Below are 17,611 nucleotides of genomic sequence, written 5' to 3' on the forward strand. Positions count from 1 at the left end.
TTCTACTCAACTGACTGATGAATAGATATCTGAACAGCCCTCAAGACTCTTGACTTCTCTTACATATGAGTAATTTTAACAAACACTTATTTGGCCGATTCTGATATCAAAACCGATATTTGCCACTTCCTCTCTTATTTGAAATTTTGGCATCAAAATAGAGAAGTATTATGATCATGTTTTAAATGAGTAAAGTTAGCAAAAGAAAAACCTGCATTAAATTATACTAGCAGTTTTATTAGTGTATCATCAAATAATTTCTAATGAACATAGATTGGAGCCATTTAACATTCAGCAGGCCTACATAAATACAACAGAATAAAGATTTTTTAGGTAGGTTTAACAGTTTACACGTAGAGAAATAAAGTGAACAAATGTAAAATAACACTTCACTGTATAAATTAAATACATAGTAATACTTTTTTATTTAAATACAAACTTTAATAGATTAATTTTCTAATTTGTGTATGCATTTTAATATTTTTATAAAGTTTAAATATGTAAGAGATCTCCTTTACTAAGGCAGCGCTCTTATTTTGATGGGTTTTCTAGTCTAAAGATATATATGGGTAATGAAAGCACACAGTTCTTCAGATTTAAAGTTTGCCCCCGAAAAGTAATGAGATCTGTATATATTTGTTTACGGTTAGTTGTAATAAGTGTTTTGAGAGAGTTTTGAGTTTAATGTGCACTTCTCGTGCTGTGTTTGGAGTGAAAAGTTATGCAATAAATATGTTAAGAAAACATCAGCAAATTTTTGGTCATCATTCAGATGAGGTCAGCTACTCTTATGAAAGTTACAAAAGTTATTTAGTCAAGAAATAATAGTGTGCGATCTGTTGTCTTTTGTTATTTGATTAACATTAAAGTGCAGACAGCAGCACTAGGATTATGCTACAGACATTATACAGCTCAGCGCCTTTATACAATTAATAAACCATTGGTTTGTTATATCAGCTTTTTCCTTTTATAGCCGATATGCCGATGGTTGTAAATTGAGGAAAAAATCGGCCGATAAATATCGGCAGCCGATACATCGGGGCATCCCTACTATGAAACAGAGGTGACAGTGTCTTGAGAGATCAGTTTCTTTTGTACTGTACCTCCTCTAAAGAGACGGCATTGTCCACACTGAGGTTGGGCAGGAGAATGGTGATTTTTTCCATCTCACTTGTCTGACCCTTCAGGAGACCGACACACATGTCGTAACACTCCAGTGCCTCCTCCATGTCACCCTAAAGCATTTAACATTAACATTAACATTCATGCACACTGGGCAAAAACTTCACACAAGTAATAATTATTTAAATGTAAACTGTAATTTCTGTAAATATACTAATCTATAAACATGTCTGCACCAGTCAAAATAATCAAGTGTTTTAATATGATGCAATTGGTGTTTTAATTGGCAATTCTGTGTCTAGAAACTGAGCTCCATTACCTGAAAGGCAAGGTATCGCGCTTTGAGCCAGTGAACTCTGACAGCAAAAGAGAGCCAGTCGTCTTCAAACAGATCTCGCTGAGAGGAGGCCATGGTCAGAAGGAACAGATCGGTCTGAAAACGGGCCTCTAGACCATCAGCGTCCCCACAATCCCTTCCTGAACCAGACATGGTCTTCCTCTGAGACACTGTAAATACAGGCATGACATTGGTGTGATTGCTTTCACGATTTGTGAATTATTACTGCATACAAATTCCTGATGTCAAACACAACACAGATGTCTGACTGTTTGAGACGATCTTACTGTTCTTGCCCTTCATCATGGACTTCTGCTCCAACTGCAGCTCCAGACAGCAGAGACACATCAGCATCATTTCCTGTTACATAACAGACAGTATAATATGTCTTAGATGCACTGCATATAAAAACACACTGTGGTCAGTCCTGCAAACATCTATAACGTGACTGATGTGTACATGCAATCGAATTGTTGAAAAATATTCTGTTTTCAATCTGATAGTAGCATGTAAACTAGAAACCCTCAACCACAACTGTATATTTTACTTTGTTTTAGAGTCACACCTAAGAAATAACCGGTATTCATTTACAGTTAGACAAAGTGAAATTATTTAAGTAAAAAAAAAAAAAAAAAAAAGTACGGTTGACTAGGATAAAATATATGAATCAGGCACATCTACTACAATTTAATCAAATATTAGCAATATGCATTACAAAAACAAAAAGCTTGAGGTCAATAAGATTTATTTTTGTTTTTTTGAAAACATAAATACTTCACCAAAGATACTTTACATTAAATTGACACCAAACATCAAAAGTTTGGGGTCTGTAAAATATTTGATTTATTTATTATTTTTAAAGAAATTAATCAAGAACACTTCAAATTGACAGCAAAAACTTTAACATTGTCACAAAAGATTTAGATTTTAAATAAATGCTTTTTGAATATATGTTGTAAATAAAAAAAAATAAAAAGGCTGATATCAATATATCGGCCGATATTCTTTGTGCATATTATAGTACAGTACCAGTCAAAAGTTTGGACACTTTCCCATTCGTGAGTCTAAACATTTGACTGGTACTATATATAGAATACAGTATATAAACAGAGCACATATACATGAAAACATTTTTAGCAATGATCACACAAATGTGGTTATGAAACACTTATAATGACGTGACAGAGTAATGGAGGCAGGATATTTAACAATTTAACAATACAATTTATTATCCAAAATGGGGTTGACATCAGCGCAATGAACAGCAAAGTTGAAATTTATTCAGATTGAATTAAATTAAATTGGATTCAACTTTATTCCATTTCAGTTTATTTCATTTCGGAACATTCATTCACAGATTTGCGATACTGTCTTCATACAGAGACAAAACTTACTAGAGAAGTTTGAAGTGTGAGATAAATACAATATATTAAAACAATATAAATTCACGTCTCTTGAACTTTAATCAGCTCGAGGAGCCCTCTCGAACACCATTCTCGACGCGTCGATAGCCCCACGGAACCGCTAGATCAGTCGGCACAAAACCACGAATTTAACCACTCGTAACTCCCGAACCCCTTGGGCTGCCGATGCGGGGTGGTCTCATTCAAAAGAGGGCATCTAGATGTTCACTTAATTGTGTTCGAGAGGGTTCCTCGAGCTGAAGGGATCCCCAGAATTTGGTGCAGATTCGCCACGCCATTACGGAGATATGGCAATTCAATGTTTCAATGGTTTTCCATAGACTTAAGCTTTAAAGCATTTAATCCAGGTCGCCATTAGCAAACAATGGAGCACGCTCTGCTGGAGAAACTAATAATTACACCATTTCATGCATTTTATCTGCATTATATGTTCTGTAAAAGAAATTAATTTCGGCGCATATTTGCAGACACCGATATATCGGTGACAGGCTCATATCTGCCAATAATATTGGCAAAATTATATATCATTCAATCTATTGATAATGAGAAGAATTGTGTTATGAACAGCAAATAAGCATATTAGAAAGATTTCTGAAGGATCATGTGACACTGAAGACTGGAGGAATGATGCTGAAAATTCAGATTTTTTTATTACACTTAAAACACTTTGAAGTGTAATAATCCTGTTAGCTCAAGATAAACGTTTTTCTTCATTCAGTTTGTTTCATTTCTGGTCCTGTATGTTAATTGCATAGGTTCATTTAAATAACAGAGAGTGTCTGTGACCTAGTTTTTGCTAAAAGCACTCATTAAGTTATCGGTCTCGGTCTGATTTTCAGTAGACCCACTGGGAGAAATACAGCAAGTTCAGGTGGCATGATGAATAGAGTTTTGTTTCTAGGCAGGTGCGAGCAGTATATGTGCCAAATGATCTTCTCTTAAGGAAAAAAAAACTTATTTAAGTGAACACCTGTAGCTATTTCCTTCAATGTGCTGATGAATAAACACACTTCAGAGTCATTCTTCTGTTCCTACAACAGTTTTCTTTCAGTCAGTCCCACTTATGCTGACTACTGGAATAATAATGTGTTTAGTATTGGGCAAAACATTTTCAGCATCTCAAATTGTAAGTATTTACTGAAGTGCATTGAAGAATTATAATTCCAAAAGATTTCTAAATAAGAAAATACATTAGAATGCACTTTTTTTCACTCTCAATCTGACAGTAGCCAAAACTAAACATACAGGTGTACACCTGGAAATCTCTTTTACTTGCTACGAAGTGCCTCAAACAAAACCATGAATATCTTTCAGTTGTACTGGCATGAACCTCTCATGAACAGGCTCACCTTTATGTGCTGGTTGCTGGAATCTCGGAGCAGTGGGTTGGGTAGCCCGGCGCTGTGTTTCCTCCAGCAGTTGAACAGATCCAGCACCACTGTGCCGAGGCCCGCTGGCCACTCCTCCAGAAACTTCTGCCCCACCACCTTCAGATACCGCATCATCAGCTCCAGGATGCCTCCATTCTGGATGTTTGCCAACAGGAACGCATGAACCTCCTTCCGCTCTGAGGAACCATGAAGGACAGAGAGAACATTAAAGGTCCACTGTAGTGCCTTGAAACACACAACGTTATGCTACGTGGTGACGTAATTTCAACTGAAACAGGAAGACAGGACTGGACATCATCAAGCAGCCCCACCCCTTTTTTAAATATCCAAAAGCTATAGACCTTTGGGCTCTGTAAAGCCGCATTTGACAGCTTATGACAGCCACAGTCTAATAGATTAGCTCTTTAGATTAAATATGAAACTGTTGTGTCATTTGTCTAACTGTTTCTCGCCCTAATCTGATCCAAATCGCTATACAATACAGCATTCTGTGTCGAAATCAAATGGGTCCGATACATTTTGTGGTATGCGCGACTCATGCATATGATCTGCTCCGTGATATCGATATCGTGTGTCTGGACCAGAGCAGACTGTGTGCACGCTGCGGCAGTGAATCCAGACTTCCTTCGACCCTTCGATCTTCCAAATGCTCATTTTGTCTCTTTTGGTTTGGAGCGCGTTAACCAATGGGTAACCTTAAGGCTAACATATTCATACTAAAAACCAAAAAACTTCAATTTGGATTTCATGAGGACTTTAAAAAAAGAAGTACAAAGAAATAAAACAGTGACTAATAGGAAAACCTCAGTTTCTGTACCTGTTTCCAAAGAGACGGTGTACTCGGAGGACTTGAATCCGCGGTTTGACTGGGACTCAAGTTTGCTGTCACACTGTGAGTCCATGTTACTGAGACTCTCCTCATCTTCATCATCTTCAAACTTTTTCAGTCTGGAAATAAAACTCAAGTCAATGTGACATAAAGGAAGACTTTTTGAAAAGATACTGACTTTCTAAGGACATGATTGATGTCTAAAATACAACTATGTGCAGCAAGACTTCAGTCTAATGTGTTTTCACCGCTAGGATTCACTCAGCTTGACAAAACAAAAATAGAACCCACATGACCAACGAAATGTCTTATAGCATTGCTTGATATGATCAGAGCAGGTTAGAAAAAAAAGCCCTGAATAAATAAATATTACAATGAACACCTAGAGGGGAGGAATTTGAGCAGGAGCTCTTGGAAGTCAATCTTCTCTTCTTTCTTGCATCTGGTGTTGCGGACACGTGCTGAGCGCCTCTTCGCTGTCTCTACGGTGTCCTCTACCACACGTTTTCTCTTAGTGCCTTTTTTCACTTTGTCATTCAAGGCAGCGTCCAGAGCTGTAGGGAGAATAACATTGACATCATCAGTTTTATGTGTGCCAAAACTACTGAAAACTAATTCTGAAGTGACTTGCATATGGACTATGTGCAAGCGTCATGTCTACAGTCACACTGACCAGCAGAAGTAACTGTGGTACCAGCAGCATCCTCAGCTCCACTGGCAGCAGTAGAGGTGACTGTGGGTGTAGTGGTGATCTCAATGACGTTCTGGTTCTGCAGTGCTCCTGCATCAGTGCTGTGCGGGGCCTGCAGCTGGACAAAGAACTCGGTGGATGGGTGCTGAGTGGCACTCGGGCTACTGGGACCTGGGGGAGGGGCGGGGGGGGCCTGAGGTACACTGACGGGTATGGGGGGCTGAGGGGGGTCTGAAGCAGCAGTGGTGGGGGCTGGAGTGCTGGTGGGCGTTTGCGCGAGGCAGTCCGGGTCACGGTACATTGACAGGTCGATGCGACGGCCAAAGTCAGGCCGTGGGACCAGGCAAGCGTTCTGGTGTTTGTACATGGCCAAGAAACTCTCCCCAACGCTCTTCCACCTACACGGATAAAATACATCAGATGGATATTCAGCTAAATAATACTTAAACACATTTTCACAATACAATACATATAAATAAATAAAATATATAATTTAAAAGAAAACATTAAATTATATTAGGGCTGCATGATTAATCGCATGTGATTGTCATGCTTGTCTCATCAGTAAAGCTGGTTCTGTGATTTTTACTAAATGCCCATCACCTGCTTTCAAATAGCGCTACACTTAATACACAGAATCGTAGTTCACTGACAAGCTACGCAATATCGCGTTCATAATCGCAGATGAATCACATGTGGTTATGAGCGCGACATTGCATAGCTTGTCAGCGAACTACAGCTCTGTATATTAAGTGAGGCTCCATTTGAAAGCAGGTGATGGATATTTACCAGCACTATTAATCACAGAACCGGCTTTACTGATGAGACACGCATGACAATCACATGCAATTAATCGTGCAGCCCTACATTTTTTGTGTATATATATATATATATATATATATATATATATATATATATATATATATATATATTCTGCAAGTGAACGTTGCTTGACTGTGCCATCCCAAAAAAGCACAAAGTCACTTTTACAGACTTTTAAATTAAGGCCATGTCCACACTAATACGTTTTTGTTTGAAAACGTATATTTTTCTCTCTGTTTTGGCCCTCCGTCCACACTGAGACAGCGTTTAAAGTCAACGAAAATAATAGCTTTTGGAAAACACTCTCCAAAGCGGATAAAACATCACATCACAGTCCTGCAATGATTTACTCGTGATCGCTATTTGCGGCAAAACATGAGGGCAGTTGTGTTATAGATCAGAAACACAATCGTGAGTGTGACCTGGACGCGTGTGTGTATGGTGAGTTTTTTCCGTAAATCTAATAAATCAAATTTCCTGTCAGAAAAGCTGCATGAAACTGTCTCATGTCTGTTTCGTGTGTATCATATGCAGTTAACTTTTTTGAGGATTTACGCATAATGTAGACCTAGCCAAAATGTTCCCTCCTGGTGGAATGACCTCCCCAACTCAATCCGAGCAGCTGAGTCCTTAGCCATCTTCAAGAATCGGCTTAAAGCACATCTCTTCCATCTTTACTTGATCCTCTAACTTTAGCACTCACTATTTTAATTCAATTCTTTAAAAAAAACAAATCTAACTACCTTTATAATCTTTTTGTATTCTATCCATTTTCTTTCATTTATTATACAATTCTAATAAAATACCTCTAACACTAGCCAGCCCATGCTACGTGTTCTGCATTTAAGCTAACTGAGACTTGTTACATCACTTGTATATCATTGCTCTTTTGTTGTTTTTGATTGCGTCCATTGTCCTCATTTGTAAGTCGCTTTGGATAAAAGCATCTGCTCGAAAATATTTCGAAAAGTTCGAAAATATTTATTTTTCAAATAAATGCTGTTTTTAATCGTTCGATTCATTAAATATTCCTCAAAAGAAAATCTACAAAAAAAAGTTTCCACAAAAGTATTATGCAGCAAAACTAATTTAAACAGTGATAAGAAGAAGAAATGTTTCCTGAGCAGCAAATCAGCATATTACCTTTGCATCGCACAAATAAATTACATTTTTAATACATTAAAAGACAAAACAGATCTTTTGAACTGCAGTAATATTTTACAATATTACTATTTTTACTGTATTTTTTTTATTTAATAAATGCAGCTTTGATGAGCTTCAGAGACTTATTTAAAGAACGTTTAAAAAAAAGAATTACTGACCCCACATTTCTTAACAGCAGACAGTAAAAATCTATCATTCAGTATAAATGTGTTTTGATGAATAATCTATAAAAAATATAAAAAAGAGGCTATTTCTTTTATACCGTTGATGATGAAACGTCTAAACCTTCAATTGCTTTTTACGTTTTTTTGTCAGAGAAGCATTCCATAGAAATAAATAAATCACATAAATGGTATTAAATGTTTAATTAATTATTCCTTTTATTAAGCATTTTGATAAATGTTACTGAAAATCACCCATCATATTCCTTCAAACAAAACATAGCACTAATTCTCTGTGGACTAAGGGTGGCATGGACTCACGTGAAGTATTTGATGGGCTGAACCAGCTGCAGGTCAGCTACAGGATGCCGTGTGAGTTTAGCCTGTCTCTGTCGCCTCAGTTCCAGCGCTTCTTCTACAATGCTGTGGGCTTCCTCCTCATCTACATCCACGTACTGCACTGACACATCACTGCAGCCAAAACACACGCAGACACAAACTCAGGTGGATTAACATTACAAAGTTTCTACTTCAACAGGATAAACGGTGGATGCCACATTACGAGCTCATCTGAATGAGTAGGAGAAGGTACACACAGTTTGGAGAACATCTTCATAGAGTCTCGTCTGAGGCAGGGCTGCTCTTCAAAGATCTTCTCCTTGAGCACTCGGCCCTTACTGTAGCCTGTGTCCTTCTCCAGAGCCTTACAGATGTTGTACAGGCAACCTACGGAGCAAAAAATATTATTAACATAATGCTGTGACATCTGCTCGGTGTGGCACGCTTCAAATGTGAAGCACTGATTCATTCCAACATATGAAGGAAACATTATAAATAAGCATTATATTGAAGATTTATCGAACAATACTGTCGCTATAATTATTGTTATGCTTGTATGTTGCACAGAGGTTTTCTGACTCACAGCTGTAGTCACTGAGAGCGTAGAGGACCGTGATGAGGCTGTCCAGGCAGGGCCAGTGGTCCGGGTTACAGCGTAAGCCCACCTCAAAGGCATGGCGGGCCAACGGCATGCTGGCCTTCCTCAAAGCCAGCTTTCCCAACTTATACCACATATTGACATCTGTGGAGTCCAGCATGACAGCCTGCAAGACACACAGACATTCATAGACTCAGCTGTGTCCAAACTGTCTGTCCTCTGGCTTCATATCAAATTCATTATTAAATGCAGGACAAGTGATGCACCTTAAACTTCACGTTTTGTGATTTGTTCAAAGTAGGCATTTACCTGCACATAGAAGTCCATGGCAGTGTCTAAATCATCTCTGAGCACAGCAAGACTGGCCAGGTTTTTATAGGTGGAGTACTTCAGCATCAGTCCAGGATGCTTGAGTCCAACTTTCTCATCTTCAGATGCCACTGCCTGGGGCAAGACAAGAAAAAGCACTCGTCGTTGAAAAACAGAAAGCAATAGTAAAGCTAAATAAAACGAAATATATTCTTATTATAGTGAAGGAGTGTGCTGTACCTCTTTGAGCAGTGGGGTCTTGAGGAGCTCATGGTAAGCTTTGGCCGACTCGTCAAACTTGTCATGTTTCTGCAGATCAAGGGCTTTATGATACAGAGCAAACGCTTCTGCCTCCTGAAATACAAATGAGAAGGAAACGGTTACATTGGATTGAACAATTGTATTAACCATATAAAGCCTACTGTATCGTATTTCACACAAGATCAAAAGTAAAAAGTTACTTTGTGAGAATCTGTTTGAAAGCATCAGACTCACCTGGGCTTCCTTCGTTTGACCAGGTTTAGTGCTTCTGAAGGCATCTTCATGCTCATCCGCAGCCTGAGACGCCGCATTCAGAGCAGCGATCCGGATCTGGGACGTGTAGAAGATACATGAATACAGTCAACAGATGAACAATATGACAGAGGCCGGTCAAATGCTCGTGTGAGGTCAATCAGGACAATCTAACAAAGGATAAAACATATAAAGTGACTTACCATGTTTCTTATTTATTGAGGATCATTCATTCAGATCATCAGCATCTGTTGTGGTAAAAAATAGAATAAAGAAAATAATATTTAATTTAAAAAAAAAATAAACAAATAAAACATGAAAACTACCTGGATCATACCGACCCTGAATTATTACATGACTATTTTTTTTTTATATATAAATTGACAGTAAATTGAAAAAGCAGTGCTAGTTTATTATATTTTATAAATCTCTCTTCTCATGTAATATTTTTACATAGACTTGACCCCACAATGGGGCATGAAATTATATTAAATTGACACCATAAATCATTAAACCTCTACATATTTATTGATAATCCTAATTTATAAAAGGGGGATTTTGAAAGATCTTCAGTAAATGCAATAAATTGATAGTGGCATCAACAAGTGCACATGGAATTGGTTTATATCTTTGCATCCAGCTGGTTTTTACGTGAACACTTTATGTGACAGTCGACAGAATCTGCACAGAATAAATCACAATCTAAACTTTGCATTTACCATAAACAGGATGCTATTTGATGAAATGAATGTTTCAAGCAAATAGCAACCACCACTATTTACACTAAGCATTAATTTAATCTAACCTTTTTGTTTTTTCATGTCATAATTCACTTCATGTCTTTGTACAGGGAAAGTTAGTTAAGCCACAAAAATGGGACAAGATTACCCCCTTTAAGATTTACAATGCTGTGCAATAACAATCAAATTGGCCTGTTGTTTCCATTACTTCAGACAGTATGTTGCAGATTCTAAACTCGCAATAACAGGCCAATAAAAGAGCATTGTTCTTGAGAAACCATTTCCCCCAAATACGACACACCGTGCACTGATGGGAATCATGGCAGATTCCATTACTAGCTTGATAAAGAAATGCAAAATAATTCATCAGATACTTCGCAAACATCAAAACGACGGTGATGTTGCACACATTGACTGGTTATTGTTAGCAGCGCTATGTTTATCAACCATATTCAATAACAACAACAGGCTAACAATGCTAGCAGCAGACGCCCAGCTGACCTTACAAAGATATAGCGGTTCCATGCAACACTCAATTTCCTAATACTTTATAAAAGTGAAATACTTTCTTCATGGGTCCGGCTGCAAAGCTGTGTTTTGTGTTTGCGTGTTTGTTGTTTTGATGGAGAGCTGCTACTTACCAGCATGATCTTCTGCTCGGAGGAGAGTCGCTGAGGTGAAGTCAGTGTCGAGCGCTCCGATTGGACGAAAGATCACGCGCGCGGCCGCGAACAGCCAATCACGTGTCTATATATATTACAGTTTAAAATAGTAATGAATGACTTTTAAATTTACAAGAAATATCTGTTTCTTTTCTTTTTTTTCAAACAAGTACATAAAATGTTTTCCCATTTATTCACTGACAGCTCTCCTTGTGAAGAGAGAAATCAGGAGATACACAGCTCGAGTCTGATGCTTTTGATGGAAAATATGGCCTTTACAGCTGCCAAAAAAATGTTATTGGGTATGTTATTGGAAAATGAATAAGCAAGCCCAGCTCAGGTGACAAAACGTAACACAAAAGTAACGTAATGCATTACTTTCCATAAATATTTATTTACTTTTTATGGAGTAACGCAATATTACTTTTAAAAGTTCCTTTCCCCAACACTGCTTATTAATAGATGACTGCCTCATGTCTGATTGAATATTTACTTAAAACTATTTTCAAGAACTTATTACAATATTACTCGTTTAAAATGGTTTATATTACATTTGATCAGTTTTATCAATAGAAAGGAATGTATTAATTTTCTTTTAATAGTAATTTCTAATGTGCATGACATTTTTTCAAAAGCCATTAAAAAAAGTAAATTATAATAATAAAGTGTGAGTAGTATTTCTTAATCTAATAGCACATAGCAAATTCAAAGACTACATTTAACATTTAATGTCATTCTGAAGAAATCAAGTAACATCAGACAGGTGCAAAAACTGGTTTATTTTCAAATGAAAACTTATTTACAGAAAAATCGGGTCAACAATTAGCAGATGGCAAATTTTATTTCACTGTATTTCATCACAAATATAAATAAATTTAGCAATCACACAAAAAATAAATAAACTAAAAGTCTTATATAACACGCTTAGTGTCACTGAACTGCAAACATCCTATAATTAAAACATCATAGTCTATAGATCTAAACAGCATTAATATCCACGAATAAATCACATATTATACCTGGAATGACATCAATACTAAAACTTTTCAAACAAACATATAATAGCATTATAACAGGGTGAAGGGAGCAACTGCATCATTTATCCTAATTTTTATACACAGTGGCACCAAACCATTTAAAGGCCATAGACAGTAAAAGGCGCGGTATGTAGGATCGTTGAACTAGGTTGAACTAGGTATTGCAGTCCAAATTCACAATATTTGAGAGCTTTTTTTCATCCTTCCCCTCCTGTTGACACATGCATAGGTTGCCAGATTGATGATACAAACAGAAAATAGCACACTTGACAATTAATGAAATGATATAGGCTGTGTTTTCCAACAAGTGCTGAAATACAATTGCATAAACTGGCAGTGGGTGGGTTACACAAACCAAAACAAAGATTGACATTTCAGCCCAGAATACACATTTTCAGAAGAGAATAACTGACTGTAGCTTTGTGTTTCAGGTAAACAAACGTGTTAACTTAGCATGTTTCTTACATATCTGCAAACATTTATGGTATTTTTATGCTTTAGTAGAGTCAAAACAGCACCTTAAACATCTTGTAAAATTTATGCCACGCTATTAAAATAATAATAATAATATATTTTTGCATGTCATTAATTACATTAGATTACAAAACATCAAAGTGCCGTTGTATGTATAGTACTTCAACTTTGGCCCTTTTTTGTTGTTGTTGTTGTTGTAGTTTGTGTTATAATCACCAAAAAATTTAACTTTTTAAAATATAACTTTTTGTCATGACATAATTTAAACTATTCATAAATTATTTTATTTATTTTTATTAATTAATTTATTTTTCTGATGTCGTAGACTTTCAGTGTAACTGAACGTAGTTATAAAATGAGCATTATTACTTGATTATTACATATTTCACTATAATAATCCAAACAGAAGGAAATAAAAATAAGCCATTACCATATTTATTGTATGAAAATTAAATTATTTAAACATTTTTCAAAACACTTGATCCAAACATTTTCTTAGTTAGTATACTTGTTTACAGCAGTGAGAACTAGATGACGTATCTTATTAACTGCTAATTTTGACTAATTATACAAAGTGTTTTTCATTATTTTATTGTGTGCATTTAAATATACCACTAACTGTAAATTAACCATTTATGTTACAAATGTCGTTTAACCCACCATAACTTCCTTTATGAAACTGTTTTAACCTACACAAATCATATGAGAAGTGCTGGAAATGTTCATGATTCAAAATCGAGGGAAAGAAACAGTCATGTGACACATGGTGGAAGATGTTAGTGAACAAATGAAATAAGCCGTTTGAAAAGTATGTTTTAAAGGGACAGTTCACCTAAAAATGTAAATTTGCTGTTAATTTACTGAAGCCATACAAGATGTGAGGGACTTTTTTCTTGAGTAGAACACTAAAGAAAATCTTTATGAAACCGTAGTCCTTGATGATTACAAAAATGCAAGGCAATGTCTACTTGCACTTTGAGAGTCATATACGCGCAACACAAAAATGTTCAGTTCACAAACTAGTTCACTTCTTTTTAGTGAACTAGTTAATATTACTGAACTGTTTGAAACAGTTTGCAGCTCTCACAGCACGAATTCACAAGTTACTCAATCAAAACCCACCTTCAGACGTTCCTGAGTCCTGACAGTCACTCCGACTCAAAATGAGACTAAACATTAGTGATCGTATGATGCTGGTTTTTGCCAATCCTCCAACAGTCATTGAACTGAGAAGTGATGAGCTGCTGATGATGTTATAAATAATGTTCAGCTTCTTGCACAGACTGATCGGTTTGCTTCATGAGGCTTCGATATACCATCAGGAACCACGAGCATTCATTTTGTGTTGCCTTGATATGCTTTTTTGACTCTTAAAGCGACAGCAGCTGTTGACTTGCATTTTATGAATCACCAGTGACCACGGATACAGCTAAAAATCTTTCTTGTGCTACTGAATCCATGTGACCTCTCTAAATAGTCTCTCATAACTAAAGTGAACACTGTTTTCTAGCTCTCTTAATATAAACACATGACAGACAACTGTTAGTGTGGCTCCTGTAATCGATTATTCCCTCCCTGTACTCGTCTGAACTGGTAGCTGGTGGTTTTCTCCTGGACTCGGTACATCTGCAGCATCCACCTCCTCTGACTCTGATGAAGAAAACCACCATGACATCCTCAACACATTCTACAATAACAATACTTAACAAGTTTAATCTACTAAATATCAATGCAAAACTATTTCCATGAAGGAATGTAGCACTGAAATCTATGCTAAGCTCATTTGTTCAGGATCTTCCTCAAAACTCTGCCAATGACAGGTTTAACGTTATGCTGTGCATCTGTAATAAAAATCACGAATGTGGTGCCGTCTGAGCTTCAGCAATTTGAAAGACAAGCAGCGCCCCCTGCCGGCGGGATAAAGATAGTTCACCCAAAAAATGAAAAATGTGATGTTTATCTGCTTATTCCCAGAGCAGATAAACAACAAATTTTCATTTTTGGGTGAACTATCCCTTTAAAGTAATTATTTACAAATACTTGGAACAACAACACAGGAAGACCATCATTCTTAACAGAGATATACATATCAAGACTGAGATTACATTCAATTTTCATATTATACTCTATTCTATATACAAAATACATTTAAGATGTAAAATAAAATAAGATGCTGGGAAAAGAGAGAGAAAAAAAAACATACCAAGAAAAAGAAAATGTAGGAGACTAGGAGACTTTTACATTATAAAACCGAAATCCTTTAATAAGGAATACAAAATATATCTTGCTTTGTGACATTTCATCCCTTTTAATGTCTCCAAATATATTACAATTTTCTCTTTGAAAACCACTTGTGGTGGAGGAATTAAAAAAAATGTACAATTATGAATATAAAATTTCAGCTTGAATTTTAACTTGCATATTTGGCATGTATTTGAGCCCACAATATCAAATCTTGTTCTTAAAAATTATTTTCATCAGATTGTGGAAAGCTGAATGCAAATATGTAATATTATGACTGTTTTATGACTGAATTATGACTGTTTGTGGTGCAGTAAACCTTGATTAACATTATTAGCTCTTAATGTGAGTGAATCATGCAATCAGAAATGAAAGTAAGTAATTGGAAAGTAATAAGATAGTTTCTTTCTTTCTTTCTTTCTTTCTTTCTTAAGGGAACAATGCTGATTTAAAACCCCAGACCTTCTCTGTGTATTCTGAGTCCCTTCATTTTTACTTGGAAAGTAGTTGCAAATATTTTCCTTGCTTGCTTTGAATGCAGCCAGCAAAAAGGAAAAAGTTTTGCCTAAATCCAGATCTTTTTGCGCAGAAACCTCTCTTAATTGTGTCCAGCATGGTTTGACCTTTTAGTCTTTTCAAGCAAAGAGGAATTTTTTCATTTTAAATACTCTAACAATCTCAGAATCAGAAACATTTCTTCCCTCTGTGCTCCTGGGAAACTCATGTAATGCTCACTCATATTACAATATGCTGTGAGTAGGGTCAGTTTACATTTAAATATAATCTACAATAGAAATTAGGTTCCATCATAAAATCTATAACTGGATTAGGTCTCTCACTAATGCAAACTGAACTGATCTTAACGTCAAAAATCAATGAGAAACATACATGATGAGTAGAATAATATTGAAAAAGATATTAGACGCCATTCTAGATAAGAAAGAAAAAAAATTCAGCATTGAGAACAAACACTCGAAGAATTATAGTATAAAATTATTTATTTAACATACAACCTATAATGACTAGCTTAATTTCTTCATCCAAGTTTCGTTTCATCATACACACACACACACAGACACACACACACACACACACACACACACACACACACACACACACACACACACACACACATATATATATATATATATATATATATATATATATATGTATGTATGTATGTATGATGAAATGAAATTTTTTGGATATATTGGAATATATTGGAATATATTCACAGTCTGTTAAAGTACATGTAAAGTAAAAGGCTGAAGTGTGTTCTCAGGTGTTTTTCATAAATGTCACGTCAGGGCTTGACCTGAGTTGTTATATTAGTAATGGGGCAAGTTGTCACAAATGTTTTAATGTGCAAGTCATGTTTAAATTTTTATAGATCATACATTTTCAGTGCTAAATCATTTTTACTTGCTGAAAAGTACACCCGTAATTTTGTGAGAGAAAGTTTGGGGTCAGTAATTTTGTGACCCCAAAATGGTATAATGAGCATACTCGCACCCTAAAGAGAGCAGCACAAAAAATGGAGCGCATCTGAAGGAAGACAAAACTAGAGGTATTTCATATTGCTTGGCGGGAAAGTAACCTATCCTACAGAAAAGCATTACAAATTGCTAGATTGCTACATAACCCCAGGTATTTATTTAATACAGTGGCTAAATTAACGAAAAATAGAGCCTCAACAAGTGTTGACATTTCCCAACATCACAGCAGTAATGACTTTATGAACTACTTTACCTGGAAAACTGGATGACGAGTAATTTCTTACTGCTAAATTCTGAAAAAAATAAACAGAGGTGTTAATTGTAGGACCTAAAGACTCTGCTTGTAATAACCTAGAACACTGTCTAAGACTTGATGGTTGCTCTGTCAATTCCTCATCATCGGTTAGGAACCTAGGTGTGCTATTTGATGGCAATCTTTCCTTAGAAAGCCACGTTTCTAGCATTTGTAAAACTGCATTTTTCCATCTGGTCAGAGGAGAACTGGCCCCCCAACGGAGTCTGGTTTCTCCCATGTTTTTTTTTTCTCCATTCTGTCACCGATGGAGTTTCGGTTCCTTGCCGCCGTCGCCTCTGGCTTGCTTAGTTGGGGTCACTTCATCTATTCTACAGCGATATCATTGACTTGATTGCAAATGATTGCACAGACACTATTTAAACTGAACAGAGATGACATCACTGAATTCAATGATGAACTGAATTTAACTATCATTTAACATTATTGACACACTGTTTTCCTAATGAATGTTGTTCAGTTGCTTTGACGCAATGTATTTTGTTTAAAGCGCTATATAAATAAAGGTGACTTGACTTGACTCAGTAAGATCAAATAAATACTGTTTTTTTGAGCTTTGTTCATCAAAGAATCCTTAGAATTATTTCTGTGTCATGTTACACCCAGCTTTGCATTACACAAATTATTTACTCTTAAAATATATTAAATATATTGACTTAAAATTGTTACTTTTAATTGTAGCCCAATAATATTTCACAATATTACTGTTTTACTTTATTTGAGAATAAAGGACGTTAAAAAATCAAAGACCCTAAATATAATATGATATAATATATTAAATTGAATATTACATGTATAAATCTTTATATGATTTTTATGCACTAAACATAATGAAGTGGTGAAGTAGTTATACCCGGAAAAATATGCGGACATCCTACTTCCTTATTGGTGCAGGTGTGGTCCGCCCGGCCCGGCCCCGCCCCTCCCCGCCTAGCCCCGCCCCCTTGG

The 17,611-nt window shown here is 36.1% G+C and overlaps 1 protein-coding gene across 9 annotated transcripts in view; it reads right to left on the reverse strand.

Annotated features, from left to right (window-relative positions):
* Positions 1-11,133, reverse strand: part of LOC113043381 (calcineurin-binding protein cabin-1) — a 91,026-nt gene extending 79,893 nt beyond the window's left edge. For 7 of the 9 annotated variants that reach the window (XM_026202724.1, XM_026202723.1, XM_026202722.1 and 4 more), the window contains exons 1-15: positions 11,082-11,133; positions 9,904-9,948; positions 9,683-9,778; positions 9,428-9,541; positions 9,188-9,322; positions 8,864-9,044; positions 8,538-8,667; positions 8,263-8,412; positions 5,777-6,192; positions 5,486-5,657; positions 5,092-5,222; positions 4,233-4,450; positions 1,747-1,819; positions 1,442-1,629; positions 1,104-1,235 (exon numbers count right to left, since the gene is read on the reverse strand). In XM_026202724.1, the coding sequence (XP_026058509.1) occupies positions 1,104-1,235; positions 1,442-1,629; positions 1,747-1,819; positions 4,233-4,450; positions 5,092-5,222; positions 5,486-5,657; positions 5,777-6,192; positions 8,263-8,412; positions 8,538-8,667; positions 8,864-9,044; positions 9,188-9,322; positions 9,428-9,541; positions 9,683-9,778; positions 9,904-9,906 (2,139 nt within the window). In that variant the 5' untranslated portion in view covers positions 9,907-9,948; positions 11,082-11,133. Of the gene's footprint in view, positions 1-1,103; positions 1,236-1,441; positions 1,630-1,746; positions 1,820-4,232; positions 4,451-5,091; positions 5,223-5,485; positions 5,658-5,776; positions 6,193-8,262; positions 8,413-8,537; positions 8,668-8,863; positions 9,045-9,187; positions 9,323-9,427; positions 9,542-9,682; positions 9,779-9,903; positions 9,949-10,941; positions 11,052-11,081 lie in introns of those variants that run through there. The other 2 variants (XM_026202718.1, XM_026202717.1) reach the window with 2 other exon arrangements.
* Between the last annotated feature and the right edge of the window lie 6,478 nt (positions 11,134-17,611).

Source organism: Carassius auratus, chromosome 25 (assembly GCF_003368295.1).
Source record: "Carassius auratus strain Wakin chromosome 25, ASM336829v1, whole genome shotgun sequence".
Lineage (NCBI taxonomy): Eukaryota > Metazoa > Chordata > Actinopteri > Cypriniformes > Cyprinidae > Carassius > Carassius auratus.